A 17,336-nucleotide genomic window follows, 5' to 3' on the forward strand; every position below is an offset into this window, starting at 1 on the left:
CTGTATTTGGGCATCTTGTGAATGCTGGTCCTTCTTATTTCAGGTAACAGAATACAATAGACCAAATAGAGTAAATAAATATGATCCGCACATGCAAAACTCATACACCAAAGAAATTAAACTAATAATGAAGTATTATTGTTACATATTATATAACATAGAACTATAGAACATAATCCTGAAGGCTATAATATATACATTACATGTCATTATCACATTGACAAACCAGTTTTCATTAGATCACTAAAGTTAAGCAATGTCGATTCTGACCAGTGTATATATATATTTATATATACAGGAATACTAGACGCTGCATATATTCAGATAAATGGGTATGTATAATATCTCAGGTAAATAAACACTCCTGCCTTGCACAGTCCCAGGTCACTCTTGGGCAACATGACATGTAGTATCTGTTAATCTAATTTAAACCAACCAGTAATAATAAATCTGAATTGTGAGACATTGGTTTGGGTTCTCTGGTTGGATGACTACACCCCTTGTTTGAGACAAAGTAGGTACGTTCTATAGTCGAATTTTGTTGTAGTTTGCTTGATCTATGTTAGCTGATATTTTCTCATGTGTGGCGCGGTTGCTCAAGTGGCAGGGCACTCGCCTCACATGCAAAAGATTTGGGTTTCGAATCCAGAGTTTGGGTGTGCTCAAGTAATGAGCCCAAATGAGGGTGAAACTCAGGTCTTAGACCAGGTTTATTGGCTTGCATGGCTCATGTGATATTTGGCTCTGAAAATATATATGTAATTTTTGTTTTAATAATGTGTATATTTATTTTATTGGTTGAATAATGGTATTAACTTCTGGCAGGAACTGGCTGATGTAATTGCCATATTTGTTGTAAGTTTGAGTTTCCAATCCTTTTAGATTCATCATCAGAGATAGATTAATCTAACTGTTTTTTTTAATAATGTGTATATTTTTTTCATTGGTTGAATAACGATCTTCACTTCTGACTGTAAATTATATAAATTGTTCAAAACCAGTTAGATTAATCTATCGCTGATGATGAATCCAGAAGGATTGGAAAATATGGCGATTGCTGTCAGAAGTGGAAGCTGTTATTCAACCAATGAAATAAATAATATATATATATATATACTTTGTAAAAAATATGCTTTTGTGACTATTTTTCCCTCTTTGTGTATACCATTACCTTTTTTGTTTTAAATTAGAAGCTCAACATTTGTTAAATATAACAACAGAGCACATACATATGAACAACAATTTTGTTATATTCCAAAGTCCAAAAAACAAGATGGCTGCACTCAGAGCATGAAAAAAATATACTTAATATATATAGGATTAGTTTAGTAGTCACAACTTGAAAATGTTCCACAATTTTAATCCCAATTACCATACTAATCATTATTTTTGAATAGATTAAACGTTTTTTATATATAAGTTTTTTGTAACTTGTAACCAAAAAGAAATCTTGTACAATTTAACTCGACACGGTAATACTGATATGATAGCTTTTTCCCATAAAACAAAGATGACCGACCACAGAATATAGGTGATGTAAGTTTTCTCTGCTTTTTCATGAATCTTCCACATTACATCATTATGAATTTTTCTTTTTAAGAACATTCTGTTTTTTTCTGACGAGTCCACAGAAGGAAATATTCAATCTTGGCATACAATTATTGATTGTTTCCTGTGAACGAAACAGATCTGTAAAAATGTAGCAAAGTTTGTTATTTTGGAAAAAAAAGCTTGGACTTTAGAATATAGCAAAATTGTTGTTCATTTATATCATCATCATCAGGACGGGCTCCTTGCCCGGACCAATCTGACTCTTCCTCTCCAGAGTTTTCTGTCTTCCATCAGCTGTCTCAGGTTCACAGTTGGCATCGTGTGCTATCTGCTGGATGTACATGGATCTAGATTGTTCATTTATATATATATATATATATATATATATATATAGTTCCAAAACCTCTAATTTGTGACAATTAGTAAGAAAGAACCTATATTTTCAAACCAATAAAATATGCCCAAATTTGCCTACATTTGAATATATAGTGTCCTGCAAGCCAGCTCCAGTTTTGCTTCTGCGGTTGTCTCCCCTGTAGCCTTACCAGACCATTTATATATATAAGCACAGGTTCAAAAATAAGGTATATTGCTTCAATATAATCATTTTGTAGTTTTGTACTCTCTACTGCAGACTTGGATAATGCACTGATCCGAGTGTTAAAATACAGTTGTACACTTTAAAACATCCCATCCACTAACAACTTCTCTTTAATAGTCTCACACATATTTGGACAAAGTCAGTATTGACAGTTGTTTTTCTTTGATGGTGTTGCAATTTCATTGGCTAGCCGAGTGCAAATTGGATTTGTAAAAATAATAAGTCTCATTGAAAAATCATTCAGTTAAAGATGAAGGCGAAGATGATGGGGATGAGGGGGAGGATATTGATGATTCAATCTGAAAGAGAATTGAACGCTTGTTCCAATCTCTGTGCTATGGCAGTCAACACTGGCGAGGAACATCGGATCCCGGAGAGAGGCATCTTTGTTGAATTTGGATGCAAACTGATTTGCTCAAGTTGAAGGGATTCTAAAAATATTGCAGAAGAATTCAATCTGAAATATAGAAAATAACAGAACAATTTGAGAACTAGCTTTGATATTTGTCCTAGAACAACTTCACGATAACAGGAAACACTTTCTTTTTTTTTTTTTTTTATAAAGGAGTCACACTCTAGTATAAGGGTTAATGGGTATACATTAGTCAATGGGATTTTAGCGTATTAACTGCACACCTGTGGAACTGTTTTCTGTTTGCCTGCTTTCCAGCTGACTACAATATGGTCATCTTCAAGTCCAACGTAAACAAGTTCTTGATGAGCCGTTCCACTTAAGTTAATAAATTTACCGAATTTCCACTTCTATGATATTGTCCCATTGATTACTGCACACTCTTTAACCTTATCCTCGCGTAGCCTCTGAGCCTTGATACGTGGTGACGCCTATGCAAAAAAAAAAAAAAAAAAGATGAGTTATCAGAAATATTGAAGAAACAAAAACATCCGTACCTTTAACACCTCACTCAATAAGACCCGGACCATATTATAGATGATGCCACTAATAAAATATATGCATTTTCTTTTTTAAGTACTAACCTTCAAATGGCATGTATCAAAATTTGATTCCAATCGAATTATTAGTTTACAAATTACAGTTATTCAAATAAAGATATTGTTGCAAATTTATAAAACAAGAAAAATCTGGATTTCATGTCGTGCCACTTTGATGTAGGGGGCTACTATCTGGGAAATCATTCACAGAGATATTATGCAGGAAGTTGAGCAGCAAGGTGTCTATTTACATTACACTTGAACTTCTAAATGCATGATGTATTGGTGAAGCATCGCTTTCTGATGGGGAAAAATACTATTCAAGCAAAGCAATAGCTTCATAAGTGTCCGTTGGAAACAATAGATACAAATGATGTTGAACGCTCAGGTCGCTCAAATTTTCATGTTGCCCTGAAAAACAAGAGTTCATAAACTCCTTTTGGCCAGTTGTAAATTGAAGTTGCACAAGATAGCAGAAAAGGTGAAAATATAAAAAAAATATCAATATTCATCATTTTGCATTAAAAATTTTTAATGATAAAAGCTGTGTTCAAAGTAGATCCCATGTTTGCTCACAGTCGATCAAAAACAACAACACGTTAATGATTCAGAGTTTGCAATTTTTCAATGCAACTGAAAGGAGTCATTGCATTAATATGTGACAATGCATGAAACATGTATCAACAATTTCACTCTGGAGTCAGCTGAGTGGGTAGCAGCAGAAGAAAGTTCTTCAACCCGTCCAAAGATGCAAACATCAGCAGGCAAGGTTTTGGGATCCACAAGATATTTTCTTCACCAATTAAGTTGAGAATGGAAGAATGATCAATAGTGAATGTTTTATAGCAATATTTATGCATTTGCAAGAAGAAATCACAAAAGAAAAAACCGGCAACAAACGAGAAATAAAAAATGTATTATTTAAACAAAACATTGCACCATATCACAAATCGATCGCAACGATGGAAAAAAATGCACAAATTGAACTTCAAATTGCTTCCACACCCACCCTAATCTTCAGGCCTAGCTCCAACGACTACTGGCTGTTTGCAGACCTCAAAAGAATGTTCCAATATATTTAGTTGCAAATAAGTATCATACAAACTAAAAAAATATGATATCAGAAATTGTGGTATATTTTTTCAAGGCTAAAGACAAACCGTTTTATCAAATGTCATCAAACTGTTAGCAAAACGTTGGAATCAGTGTATCACTCTAAAAGGAAACTATGTTAATGGAATCTAATTTTTGCCTGATCATGAGTCGCATCTTCCGCATGGTTCGGATTGTGAACCCATGTGATTTACTCTCTGCCATTCCTTTCGATCCAGGGCAAGTTGGTTGATGGACGCCCAACTGTTGAGAGATGTCCAATCAAAAACATTTTCTCTCCACCTTTTCCTTGGTGCCTCTTTTGCCTTCTAATATGACTTTGACAGGTCAGTTATTAATCGTTTGACATTGCAAAAAAGTTTAAGGGTTTTACTTTTGAGTTTATCAAATTGAGGGGGTAAGGAAGTAGTTTGACAGAGGGTGGATATTTTGTTTTTTATTCGATCAGGCGATGTCCCGTAATGAAACGCATTATGTGATTTTGAAACACTTGAATGCGATTGGCTAGTTGTTTAGTCATGTGATACAATCAAGATCATATAATACTACTGGGAAGATATAAAGTAAATAAACCTTTACTTTTAACAGTTATCGGCAGTTTTTGCCTAAAAGTTTGTTTTATTACTAAGGCCTGACACTTACTGAAAGATGTGTAAAATACATTCAGATCTTTAAAGTTTTTTTAAAAATTTAAAAAACTAAAAAATATTTAAATAATAAAAGAAGCGCCTCCTTTTGGATTGGGTATCAATCAAAACAGCTTGTATGGGATTATCTAAAATAAAATTACAAAACCCCCCTGAAAAAGAAATCACACAATTTTGATAGCAGGGAGACAATTCACAAATGTTTTTAATGGATGTAAATTCTGAATTAGCTCCCTTTAGGACAATCTAATTTAATAAAATCCAGGGTGGGGCAGAGCAACTTACTTTTTTGTTTCAATTGATATTTCAAATAAGCAAGTTGCTCTGCGCCGCCATGTATTTTATTTAAAAGAATGCAAAATCAATTAATTTCTTTCTTCATATCCACTCATACATCCCTCACCTATTAGAGATAGATTTTGTGATTTATATAAAGTATCTATATATCAGTAGGATAACGTGTGTTATTTATTTCGTGTCACATTTACATCCGAGTGATTGTCGTTAAATTGTTATGGACTTCCATTTCTTGTAATAAATAAGTTTACTAAGAATTCTTCAAAAAGTTTTGTTTTCTGTTTCGATTATAGTTGATGGCACTTAAGTCATCTATTTCTTTTTATAAATAATTTTACCAAGAATTCTTCATAAGTTTTGGTTTTGATTATAGCTGAAGGAATTCAATATATATATATATATATATATATATATATATATACTATAGACGACACATCCTTTTTAAACATGGAACGCAGAGGAAGATCCGATATAAATGTACGGAAACTATCCCAGTCAGCCATAGTGTATCGATATGCTGTACGATGGAGAGGTACGTCTGGGGACTTATTACATTTCATTTTTATCTTAATTGATACAACTGAGTGGTCCGAAGATCCAAGACGAGACAGAACGGAAACTGAACATAGTTCAGGGCAAGTTGTGAGAAAAAGGTCTAGGAGACTTGCATACTGGCCGTCATTGTCGGGCACACGGGTGGGTTCGTGAACAATCTGAGTGAGGTCATAAGCAATGGAGAAATCATGACAGAATCTCCCCTCATCATCGGTCTTGTTTGAGTGGGTCAACCATTCCACATTGTGAACATTGAAGTCTCCACGTACGTGAATGTTAGCTGAAGGATATGCTGATAGAACTTGGTCAATTTTCTCAGATATGCTTTTAAAGATAGTAACTCTGCTGTTATGGGGGCGATAGAGAGTAAATATAAATGCTGCAGTGTGAGCTAGTGCTACTCGGAAGCACATATAGGGTAAGTTAGGATCTTCTCTGGAGATGTCCCTACCACATGGAAAGCCATCTTTTATATAGGCACATATTCCATGCCCATGGCGACCTTGGGGGTCAGATTTGGAAGTTAGGTTAGAGTATCCTTTAATTACGAACTCATTTAGGGAAATAGTCTGTCCAATTCCAGTTTTGCTTAAAAATAAAAGGTCTGGTTTAGTCTCCTGTAATTGGGCTTCAACCTCTGGAAGGTTAGAACGTAGACCCCTGATGTTGGAGAAGGAGACATGGTAGTGGGGGGTCTACGTTGGAAGTTTCAGATCCGGGTTTAATCGTGTATTTTTTATTGAAACTTGTCATGATGGAATTTTGGAGTTTGTGGACTAGGTCGTCAGACTTGCTTAGAGCAGGACAGAGAGGGGAAACAAAGAGAGAAAAGTAACGAAGAATTTTTTTTTTTTTTTTGTAGCACATGATAAGGTAAAGCCGTAACAATTACCCACTAGTATGGAATCGAGAGGCCTCACCAGAGACTACTGCATAGTCCAGAATCCATTCACCAAATGGCAATACAGCAGCCCCAGTACTTTGCGCTTGCTGATAGGACAGCCTCATTAGTGGTTAATCCAAGGTTCGGGTCCCTGACTATCAGGCGGATAACGTCAGCCCAGATAAAACGTTTACCTCCAGCACCCTTACTAGTGACATGGCTACAAGGATAGACATAGAACAGAAAATTTCCGCCATCTCTGTCGACTGTTCACGAAAAATACTGCCAACGTAGAATACAGCTTTTTCTTCTCCCTTTGTCAGAAAAATCACTCATTAAAAAAATGAGGACTGAGTGACAAATAAAGAGAAGCGAGAGTAACGGGAGCTTTTTTTTTTTTTTTTTTTACACAGTGATCACCACTTATGAAGGCCCGGAAGCCACTCAGGGATAAGGATTATTGCAAGTACATTACGTTAGTGTGGAGATTTTATGAAGTGTTTACTTAAGGGGGTGGTTCATTAGGAATTTGTTAACGTTGGACTTGAAGACATCCAAGTTGTAGTCCGGTGGGAAGCAGGCAGACGGAACAGAGTTCCACAGGCGTGCAGTTCTAAGAAAGAAGCTTTGTTCATGGAATCCATGTTTTGATTTAGGCACAGATATAGAGTGGAGGAAATTTTTCACAGTGGATTCAGCTAGACGGGTGTTTTTCGTGAAAGATTGGCGAGGGGGGACCAGAGATTGGAGTTCAGACGAGCACCTGCCATGGAAATAACGATAAAACAAGGATAGGCTCGCAACGTCTCTTCTGTGGGAGAGAGGTTGCAGGGTAGAGAAAAGGGCATCCCCCACTAAGCCACGAAGTCTATTTTGTACTCTGTCAAGGCAGGATAGGCTATTTTTAGCAGCTCCTGCCCAGATATGGCAACAGTATTCCATCCTTGGACGACAACGCTTCCACAAAACGTTCTCTACTCTCCTTAAATTACTCTACCATCTATGGTAGCACATCTAAGACAGTAAACGACCAAGTTCTCTCCGATTCTCTCTCCTCTGATCTTGATCATGTTGTACAATGGGGAAACGAGTGGCTGGTTACTTTTAATGCATCTAAAACCAAGCTTCTATCTTTACATCATCAACGTTCTGATCCCCATCTGGCATCAATTAAAATGAATGGCTCTCGTCTTGGGGAGGCCTCAAGTTTTGACAGGCTTCTGGGCTTGACCTTTACTCCTGATCTTAAATGGAATACGTACATAAAATCTGTTGCCAAGGCCGCTGGAAAAATGGTCGGATCCTTCTATCGATCCAGTAGATATCTCACTGCTGATCTATATAAGAGCCAGATACGTCCAAGGATGGAATACTGTTGCCACATATGGGCAAGAGCTGCTAGAAAAGACTTGTCCTGCCTTGATAGGGTTCAAAATAGACTTCGTGGCCTGGTGGGAGATGTCCTTTTCTCTTCGCTGCAACCTCTATCTCACAGAAGAGATGTTGCGAGTTTGTCTCTGCTTTATCGTTATTTTCATGGAAAGTGTTCAACTGAGCTTCAATCTATGGTCACCCCTCGCCAAACTTTCACAAGAAACACTAGACTAGCTGAAAACATTATCAATAATTTTCCCCACTCTTTATCTATACCTAAACCTAAACATAGATTTCATGATCAAAGCTTCTTTCTTAGAACTGCATGCCTGTGGAATTGTCTTCCGTTTTCCTGCTTTCCAGCTGTCTATAATATGGTTGTCTTAAAGTCCAACGTGAACAAGTTTCTGATGAGCCGTTCCACTTAAGTTAACAAATTTACCAAACTTCCATTACTATTGATTACTATATTGTCCTTTTGACTACTCTACACTCTTTAACCCTTATCCTTGAGTGGCCTATCGGCCTTGATAAGTTGTGACACCTATGTAAAAAAAAAAAAAAAAAAATATATATATATATATATATATTTTCATAAGTTTTGATTTCGGTTGTGATTCAAGCTGATGCACCCAAATCATGTGGATATATTTTTTTTATTTTTAAAATCGCAACTTTATAACATATAAAAATCGATAGAACATTAACTATATAATAATATGTATGAAATCTGCAAGAATTAAAATATCATATTTAAGCGTATTTTACGACCGGGCTATGCCAGACGTCCCTGCTAGCTTAGATAAATACTTTTTGCAGTTTTAACAAAAAAGCTACAATAATATCAGAGCGTCTCCATTTACGCTGAACATCTATAGAATGGCAACATCAATATATTACATATGAATGAATCCCCTGTGTAATTTCCACAGGTCTGCTAGTTACCATAATAGTAAAAGGTAAAATAGAATTTTATTATTATTAAATAGATTATTAGCACCTTCCATAACTAAAGTAAAAAAAAATGATGATTTTTAGGACTAAGTATTCATTTACATTTTGCAGTCATGACATAAGCAGTTCCGACTACGAATGGAGAAAGACAACTCAAGTTCCAACCTTAGCGAAATATACAAATAAAAAAGGCGCAACTACTTGGCAGACGACTTTTTTTTTTTCACTTAATTAGAAAGATTAAGTTCTGACGTTTCTGTAATTTTCTGATACCCTTTATTACTTTTGCACTTTTCATTTGAAATTTTTGGGATACCTTTTGATTTACCTTTACAAAAAAGATTAGTTTAAGGTTCAATTTAGTGTTTCATTTAGGGTTAAGTAAAAAAAAATCACAGTTTTGTTTGTATTGTGTAGAAGTACCAAAACTATATCACAGAATACACTTAAGTACAAGATAAATCAAGTTTCTTTTGTGAAATAATTTGTTTATTTTCTTCAAAAAGGCCAATGGAGTAGGACCCCGGGATATGGCATTAAAAATTAGTAACAAAATACAGTACAGCATATAATATGTATATAATCAAATAACATTATAAATAATATTGTAAGGTGGGACAAATAGCATAACCAGGGTCCAAAAAAACATTGTATTCCACAGCGTAACCTGAAAAAAGCGTATCCTAGGGCCACCATATCCCGAGGTTCTACTGCAGTAGATTCAGTTTTTTCAGTGAATTTTAACATTCATAGATCTCAGAACTCTATGATGAAAGTTTGAAATTAATGACGTTTTTTTTTTACCTATTCTTAAAAAAGTACTGAAAATTATAATAGCACAGCTAAACGAACAAATACACGGTTCCTTATTAACTGTAGATTTCTTTCATGAAATAACTTCTTTGCAAAAAAAAAAAAAAAAAAAATTAATAATAATATATTTTAGTTTATCCAGTTAAGTTTATTACTGTTTGCCAGTCTCAGAACTCGCCAGTGAAACTTGGAATCAATGATTAAGTATTGAAATTTTCTTGGATACCTATTCTTAAAAATTAGTACACTCACTCTCATCACCATAACTGGTAAGAAACTTTTCAGCTTGGAAATTAAAGCTAACAGAATTCGTAAAATGTTGTGACTGAAATCTATCAGCAAAGTGCATCATATTTACCTTGTGAGTGGTGCAAGTATTCTGTGCAGAAGGAGGAGTTGATTCTGACAGTTGTGGATAAACCAGTATAAATTTGGATTGGCAGAAGAGGATTGGGTTAAACCTTGCCAAATCTTTGAATGTTGACTTCCAACCATTATTTCAAGCAAGGATGACATCGCTTTATCAACAGATTCTAAAAAGAAAAAAAACATAAGTGGAAAAAAGGAAACACCATTATTTTTACCCTTTCTTTCTTTTTTGACATTTTTTTTTTTTGGGGGGGGGGGGGTTAATACACAATCCAGGAGAAATTGTTTGGCTCCAGAGTCAGATTAGTGTTAATAATGACATCCATTATATCAATTAAATATGATGGATATGCATGTATTACAGAAGATAAAAGTAAGATCGATACCATCGGTTTCAAGCTCAAACACATGACTATATTTGCTCTCCTTTACCGGACTCCCTTCAACCTCTTTGGATCTGAAACAGACGGTACTGATGCTATTCTGATCTTCTTTAATACATATATAACTAACTATTATGCTGTTATTTTTGATTTTGCTTTAATAATTGAACATTTTGCTGGGGTTCACTCCCACTAATCTTACACACACACACACACACACACACACACACACACACACACACACACACATATATATATACTAGCAAAAGTACCCGTTGTTGACTGGGTTCAAAAACAGCCTACAGAAAATGGACTCTGGTTTATAAAAGTATGATAGGTTATGAAAAGGAAGGGTTGTAAAGAGATAGCTTCGAATTTGGGGGTATCAAACCCAAGCAAAATATGATGAAATTAAAAATAAAATAGATAAACTTCATAATTTATTATACCATACCTGTTCACACTGAAACACTTATCACAATATTCTGTGAATCTATATTAAAAAACCTTGTTAAACTTTGTGACATATTTCCATTCTATGGAGGTCAGGCGCGAACGAACACTCCATAATTTTATTATACCATATTTCTTCAAACTGAAACATAATTATCAAAGTATACTTACGCAGATAGATATGAAAAGTCTTTATTAAAGTTTGTGCCTATTTCCAGGCGCGAACGCAGACCCCACAGGTTTATTATACCATCTCTATTTAAGTTGAAACATACTTATCAAAGTATTATGTACATCTATATCAAAAACACTTGTAAACGTTTTTTTATAATTTTTAAATTTTTTTATTTATACTTTGTGGACCAGGCGCATATGCAGACCCCACAATTTTAATGAATCATCATTATGCCAGATCAAACATACACATTCCTGTGTCTCGATACATCTATCATTATATGTGATCAATTTTCTGTAATAGTCAAGCATATAGGAACCTATTCGTGACACACACACAGACGTTCAGCTTTATATTATAAATATATATTATTTTTTATTTTACTACAATAATTAATTAAATTATAATTAAATACCGACAGAGACTAGTGTTTCATCCTTTCGGGAATCTTCAGTGCAAGGTGTCATGATTAACACTAGTCGACAGATTCAAACTCAGCAACACGAGCCATCTCTGGCTCGATTAGCAAAGACCGTATCCATTCGGCTACCATTAACCGCGTGAAATAACGTTAAATTTAAACATTTTAATTTTAAATGTTCTTTACGTCAGTCAGACAGTGATCTAATTGTTATACGATGATCTATGCATAAGAGCTAAACTGACCGACTTAATTCAACTGAAAGTGCTCAATGATAAAAACCTAGTTTATATATATATATATATATATATATATATATATATATAAGACAGGAATTTATAAGATTACATCTATTTTAAAATGAACATTTATTTACAAAAGGAATTAAATATGTATTGTTGATAGTCGAGTATGTTATGTAAGTAACTTTAGTTTCGTAAATTAATATATGAAAACTTTGATTGGCTAATTAAATGCTATTAAATTTAAGGTGCTTTCTTTATTATTCGTATTTACAAATAGAATCTCATAGAGTTTGTGAATAACTTCTTGCTTTTTGTACATAAATACGAAACTTTCAGAAGTATGATTGAGATCTGGTAAATCAAATATGGCACTGTAAAATAATGTCTCTTTGTGGACTGTGAATCCAATAGCTTTTTTTTGCTTTTCAGAAGGTGCCTATATATTCTATAACAAGTAAGAATTTGTTTTATTCTTATGACTTTGCAAACTTTAAAACATTTCTATTTCCTTTTATCAAAATTTTTCTTTCATCATATCCTTTTTATTTCAAAGAAAAAAACTCTTCAACTTTTTTTTTCAAGGAACACATATCTCTCTCTGATAGGTTGTTTGGTGAATTTCCACTGTTCAAACTAACATGTGTAAGATGTACTGCATTAACATTTGAATAAAATACTAACATACTTTGTTTCTAGATATAAATATAACTAGTTATTACTACATATTACTCTCTCTCTCTCTCTCTATATATATATATATAAAATAAAATTTTGTGAATTATTCCATGGATTTCTGTCTTTGGATTATTATAGACCATCTTCTTCCAATTACGGGATTTCCTTGGATTTTACTTGTGTAAATGGAAATTCAATTAACTTTCTTGAAGTTATACATTTGGATTTTACCATCACTGGATTATTTATCTTCCACCAGACTATCCATCCATTCATGTGTAATCACCTTTTTCTTCTCCATATTCCCTCTGCTTCACTTTTTTTGTTATCAAGTAAGATCTTTGACTTACTTGTTGTTTCATCAAATACTTTAGCATGCAAAATCCGATCCCGCATTTTGCTAATTCCTACCCTCTGATGAGAAGGAAAGTATTTCTTCAAAACTCCGCGGATTAAGGACTATCCATTTATCTAGTGTTTCCTTTTCAGATTAAATATGTTTTTAACTCATTTCAAAGTGTTTTTTAACATATTTTATTAACTGTTTGCTCATATTATATATATATATATATATATATATATATATATATACACACACAAAAGAACTTGAATGTCTACTAAACACTATCCCTGAGTGTTTAAGGTCAGGATAACCTGGTATGACTAAATATTCAAAATCACATAGTATTCACAGTCTAAATAAAATCTCATCAGTATAGCTATATAACACCGGCATATATGATGAATAGTCTACTTTCTTCAAGTGATGTTGCCTTAAGTAACCACACAAAGCTTGATACTTCAACAGATTAAATGAATTCTTGTCCTGAAATCCAGTAAAACCAAGAAACCACAAGAAAGATATACTATAACATATTTAAATGGTCAATTGGGAAGAGAAAATTATGTTACCAACTTCTTTACGAACTCAATATTTGAGAAGTAAAGGAGAACTTTGATGAATATTCGGATATCTATGTATCTCATACAGAAATTAAGTATTATTCCTTAATTTCTGAGAAGTTTGATTGAGGTAAAATGAAACAAATACGATATATTACCAAAAATAATAAAAAAAGAAAATATTTTTAACTTACTGAAAGAAACCCCATGGCATCGATTCAGAAAGCGAGAAACTTCATGTTGGACAGCTGAAATTAACTGTTCCACGCTGTAGGCATGTCGTTCTTTATCAGCTAAGGCTAACAGCACAAGGGAGGCAACTCTAGTCACTGCCATGTGATGACGATAATGATGGCTGCGATCAGATGACTCAAATTTCTCTGGCTTTAAAAGAGAATTGGACAAACATTATCGACAAAGAATAAACCTCATTTAAGATTAAAGATAAAGATTAGCAGGGATACTTGGCGTTGCCAGGGAAAATTAATTTCACATATAAAATTAGTAAACTAAGTTAAAAGAAAAGAATAAGAAATAAAGAACAGTTGATTAAAAACCAGGGTTATCTACCTCTTAACTCCGAAAATGATGTGAAAGGGATATTTCCGCAGAAATCTGGAGGCCTCATATTTTTTGTTCTTTTATTTAATTTTATTTTTATTTATTAGAAAAATAGAGTTGCCTTTAATAAAACCATATTTTTATACACAAAAAACAGGGAGGTGAGGTTTATGTAATTGGTGGTATTTTAAGATGGCGTATATATTTGTATTGTTGTTCATGTTAGTATTAGGCGAGTCTTAGTGTTTTATCTAGAGGTTGTCTTAGGAGTGTTTATGTGTTGAGTGTTCATATGTCTTAAGATGTTCATGTTGTAAGAGATAGTGTATTGGAGACATAAACAGGTATATATAAAGAGACAGACAGTTCTGTATGAACGGGAGTGTTTCTATAAAAATAGATACATATATTTCTTACCTATTTTTGAGATGATGATTTTCACAAAGTTCTTATAATATAAATGGACAATACCTTTTCTGTTGAATAACAACACGGAGACGCAGATACAAAAACACATGTTGACGTCCTTTATTTCATCTTCGACCAGTCGGACATGATTTTATCTCAGGGATTCAAAGTTGTTACATGGTTATTTCTAAAACCCTCTCACTTCTAGAGGGTGCCTTGATTCTAACGGAGAATCAGTCTGAACCTCTCTGCTTCTCTCCGACTCTTCTCCCCGACTGCATCTAAAAACTCTATCTATATTGAGAACTCGTCACTGTCATCGCATGATTAAACATGTGCTCATAAAGCACGTTGGATGACATGTGTCACGTTGCCAAACTTGACATGACCCCGAGTTCAGTAACCTATTTTTCAAATAACTTCTTTACAAAATATGTTTACAGTTTCAATTGACGATTAAATTCCTTAACAGAAACAAATTTCATTATTACATTCCTTTTCCATATACAGATATGTAAGCTAAACAATTGCAATTCCTTATTTCAATAACATTCTGTATTTATTTTAACTTATGATTGGAATTTTCAATTCCAAATCTAGCTTCGCAAGTTCGAATCCTTGACTATCCTATTTCATATTTACATTTAACTAATTCCCTATGTAATATAAAAACTCAAAAACCTGCCTTTCTTCCTCTTTGGACGTATTTTCTTTTTAAACTCCACATCACAATCATGCTTAGGGCTGTTAACCTCAGTAAATACAGCAAGAAGAGACATTGTGAGCCTGTCTCTGCTTTTTCATTATTTTCATGGCAAGTGCTATTTGAGCTTCAATCTATGGTACTCCTTCACCAAACTTTCATGAGAAACACTCGTCTAGCTGAAAACACTATCAATAATTTCCCCCACTCTTTATCTGTGCCTAAACCCAAACATAGATTCCATGAACAAAGTTTCTTTCTTAGAACTGCACGCCTGTGAAAATCTCTTTCAGCTGACTACAGTTTGGTCATCTTCAAGTCTAACGTAAACAAGTTCTTGATGAGCCGTTCTCCTTAAGTAATCCAATTTACCAAATTTACACTACTAACAATTACTATGATATTGTCCCATTGACTACTGTAATCCTTATCCTCGAGTGGCCTCTGAGCCTTGATAAGTTGTGACTCCTATGAAAAAAAAAAAGAACTGTCGCAGTTATAAACATTAACATTTCTTTTTTCTTGCAGAGAGCAATATCTGCAAGATGGTTTAGTCACACAAATCAACCTCCAAGGCTTATCAATTTTAATAGGTTAAATATATATATATACTAAACTACCTGTGACTCGTTGTGCCAGTATGTTATATTAGCTATGGAATTCATGTATGAGCGTGACACTTGTGACATAACAGAAACATTTCTATGAAAGTATATTAAAATGAAAAATCACGGACGGATCACTCAAATATGTAAAAGAAAATCCTCCCTATTCGTGTAAAGTGACCTCGTTTTCCGAATAATCGCTCAAAAATCGAAAATTAAACATGATTTTCCTATGAATCGAACGCCTCCGAAAGTCATTTAGCAGCAAAAACGCACATGAACCTACCGATGAGAAATATAAGAATGAAAAACCTATATTGGAATTCTTCAACCAAGTTATAGAAACTTAAAATCTAAAAAAAAATGATAAAACCTGAAGCAAAAAAATAAAACCTAAATAAATAAAATAAAATAAAACTAATATTGAAACAGATTAGTAAATGTGTCAACAAATTCACCGTTCTCACACAACTATTTTGTATCTAGAAATGTAAACAAAAAAAAAAAGAAGGAAGGAAGGAAAAGGGACGGATAGAGAGGAGGAGGAGTAGTAGTAGTCTTGGCTTTACTACAATTGTTCTTATGTTTGTCAACGGGTTAAAGTTGTTTAGTTGTAAGAAAATAGCGACAGTATAGTTGTAATAAAGAATAGTTGCAAAACATCCCCACTCTTCCCATGTTAAATAATAATTTCGAAATAATAACGTTAATATTTCAGTATGCAGATCAAAATCTCGAAAAGAAGCAATTTGTGTTTATTTGTTTACGTTGTTATGGGTTAATGTTTATGTATGCATGTGCATCCCGATGTCATAAACCGGAAAGTGGGTTACATCACTCGTTACAAGGTTATTTGAGTTATATATATATATTTATATATATTTAAATATGTATGAATAAAAAATCAATACGAAAAATATATAAATGTTTATATCTTTTCTGTATTTATTTCCTGTGTGTTGACGTGTAGAAATACAAAAAAGTCTTTTGAAAAAAACAAGAATGTTTCCTTCCAAAGCACATAATTTTTTACCAATCCTTTGGTCTTCCTCAGTGTGAATCAATATATATATATATATATATATATATATATATATATATATATATATGTATATAGGCAAGTCCATAATTCCAAATAGGAAGTAACTAGTTATAATGCTGTATTAAATGCAGGAACAAAACTGTTATTACAGCTCTCTAGAATATTAAAAAACAAAAAAAAAAAAACAATTTTTAAAATGGATCCCAATAACAAACCTGTTCATTTTGAGCAGAGTAAATGCAGCTGAACTGTGCAGTTGGGACCCAGTGACTCATTTGTAATGTGTGCGTGTCAACCAACTGAGATGAGAGACTCCCTGGCGCAGCATCCGATGTAGCAGACATTGGACGTTCAGATTTTGTATATTTATATCGCATTGAGATACTCGATTCAGGATTTACAGGGTCAGGCACCTAGACAAAAAAAGCAAAAACATTTCTGAATTATTATCGATTAGGAACTACTTAAAAAAATAAATAATTGTTTTTACTTTTTTAAACAAAGTGATGTTTTGTTGCCAATAAAAAGAGTATGAGAATATATTCATCATACTTACTCTCTCACACAAATGCTTAGTAGCATATTTTATGCTATTATGTACAAAATTGATATATTCTTTTTTAACATCATACAATGTACAAAATTGATATATTC

General features: G+C 33.5%; 1 protein-coding gene across 1 annotated transcript in view; it reads right to left on the reverse strand.

Annotated features, from left to right (window-relative positions):
* Positions 1-2,308: 2,308 nt before the first annotated feature.
* LOC145291497 (aminopeptidase NAALADL1-like) overlaps positions 2,309-17,336 on the reverse strand; it is a 98,840-nt gene continuing 83,812 nt past the window's right edge. Inside the window, exons 9-12 of the mRNA XM_080137401.1 lie at positions 16,898-17,095; positions 13,558-13,747; positions 10,098-10,272; positions 2,309-2,609 (exon numbers count right to left, since the gene is read on the reverse strand). Coding sequence (XP_079993527.1) covers positions 2,447-2,609; positions 10,098-10,272; positions 13,558-13,747; positions 16,898-17,095 — 726 coding nt within the window. The 3' untranslated portion in view covers positions 2,309-2,446. The remainder of the gene's footprint in view (positions 2,610-10,097; positions 10,273-13,557; positions 13,748-16,897; positions 17,096-17,336) is intronic.

Source organism: Euprymna scolopes, chromosome 12, assembly GCF_053919585.1.
Source record: "Euprymna scolopes isolate OS-2025 chromosome 12, ASM5391958v1, whole genome shotgun sequence".
Taxonomy (NCBI): Eukaryota; Metazoa; Mollusca; class Cephalopoda; order Sepiida; family Sepiolidae; genus Euprymna; species Euprymna scolopes.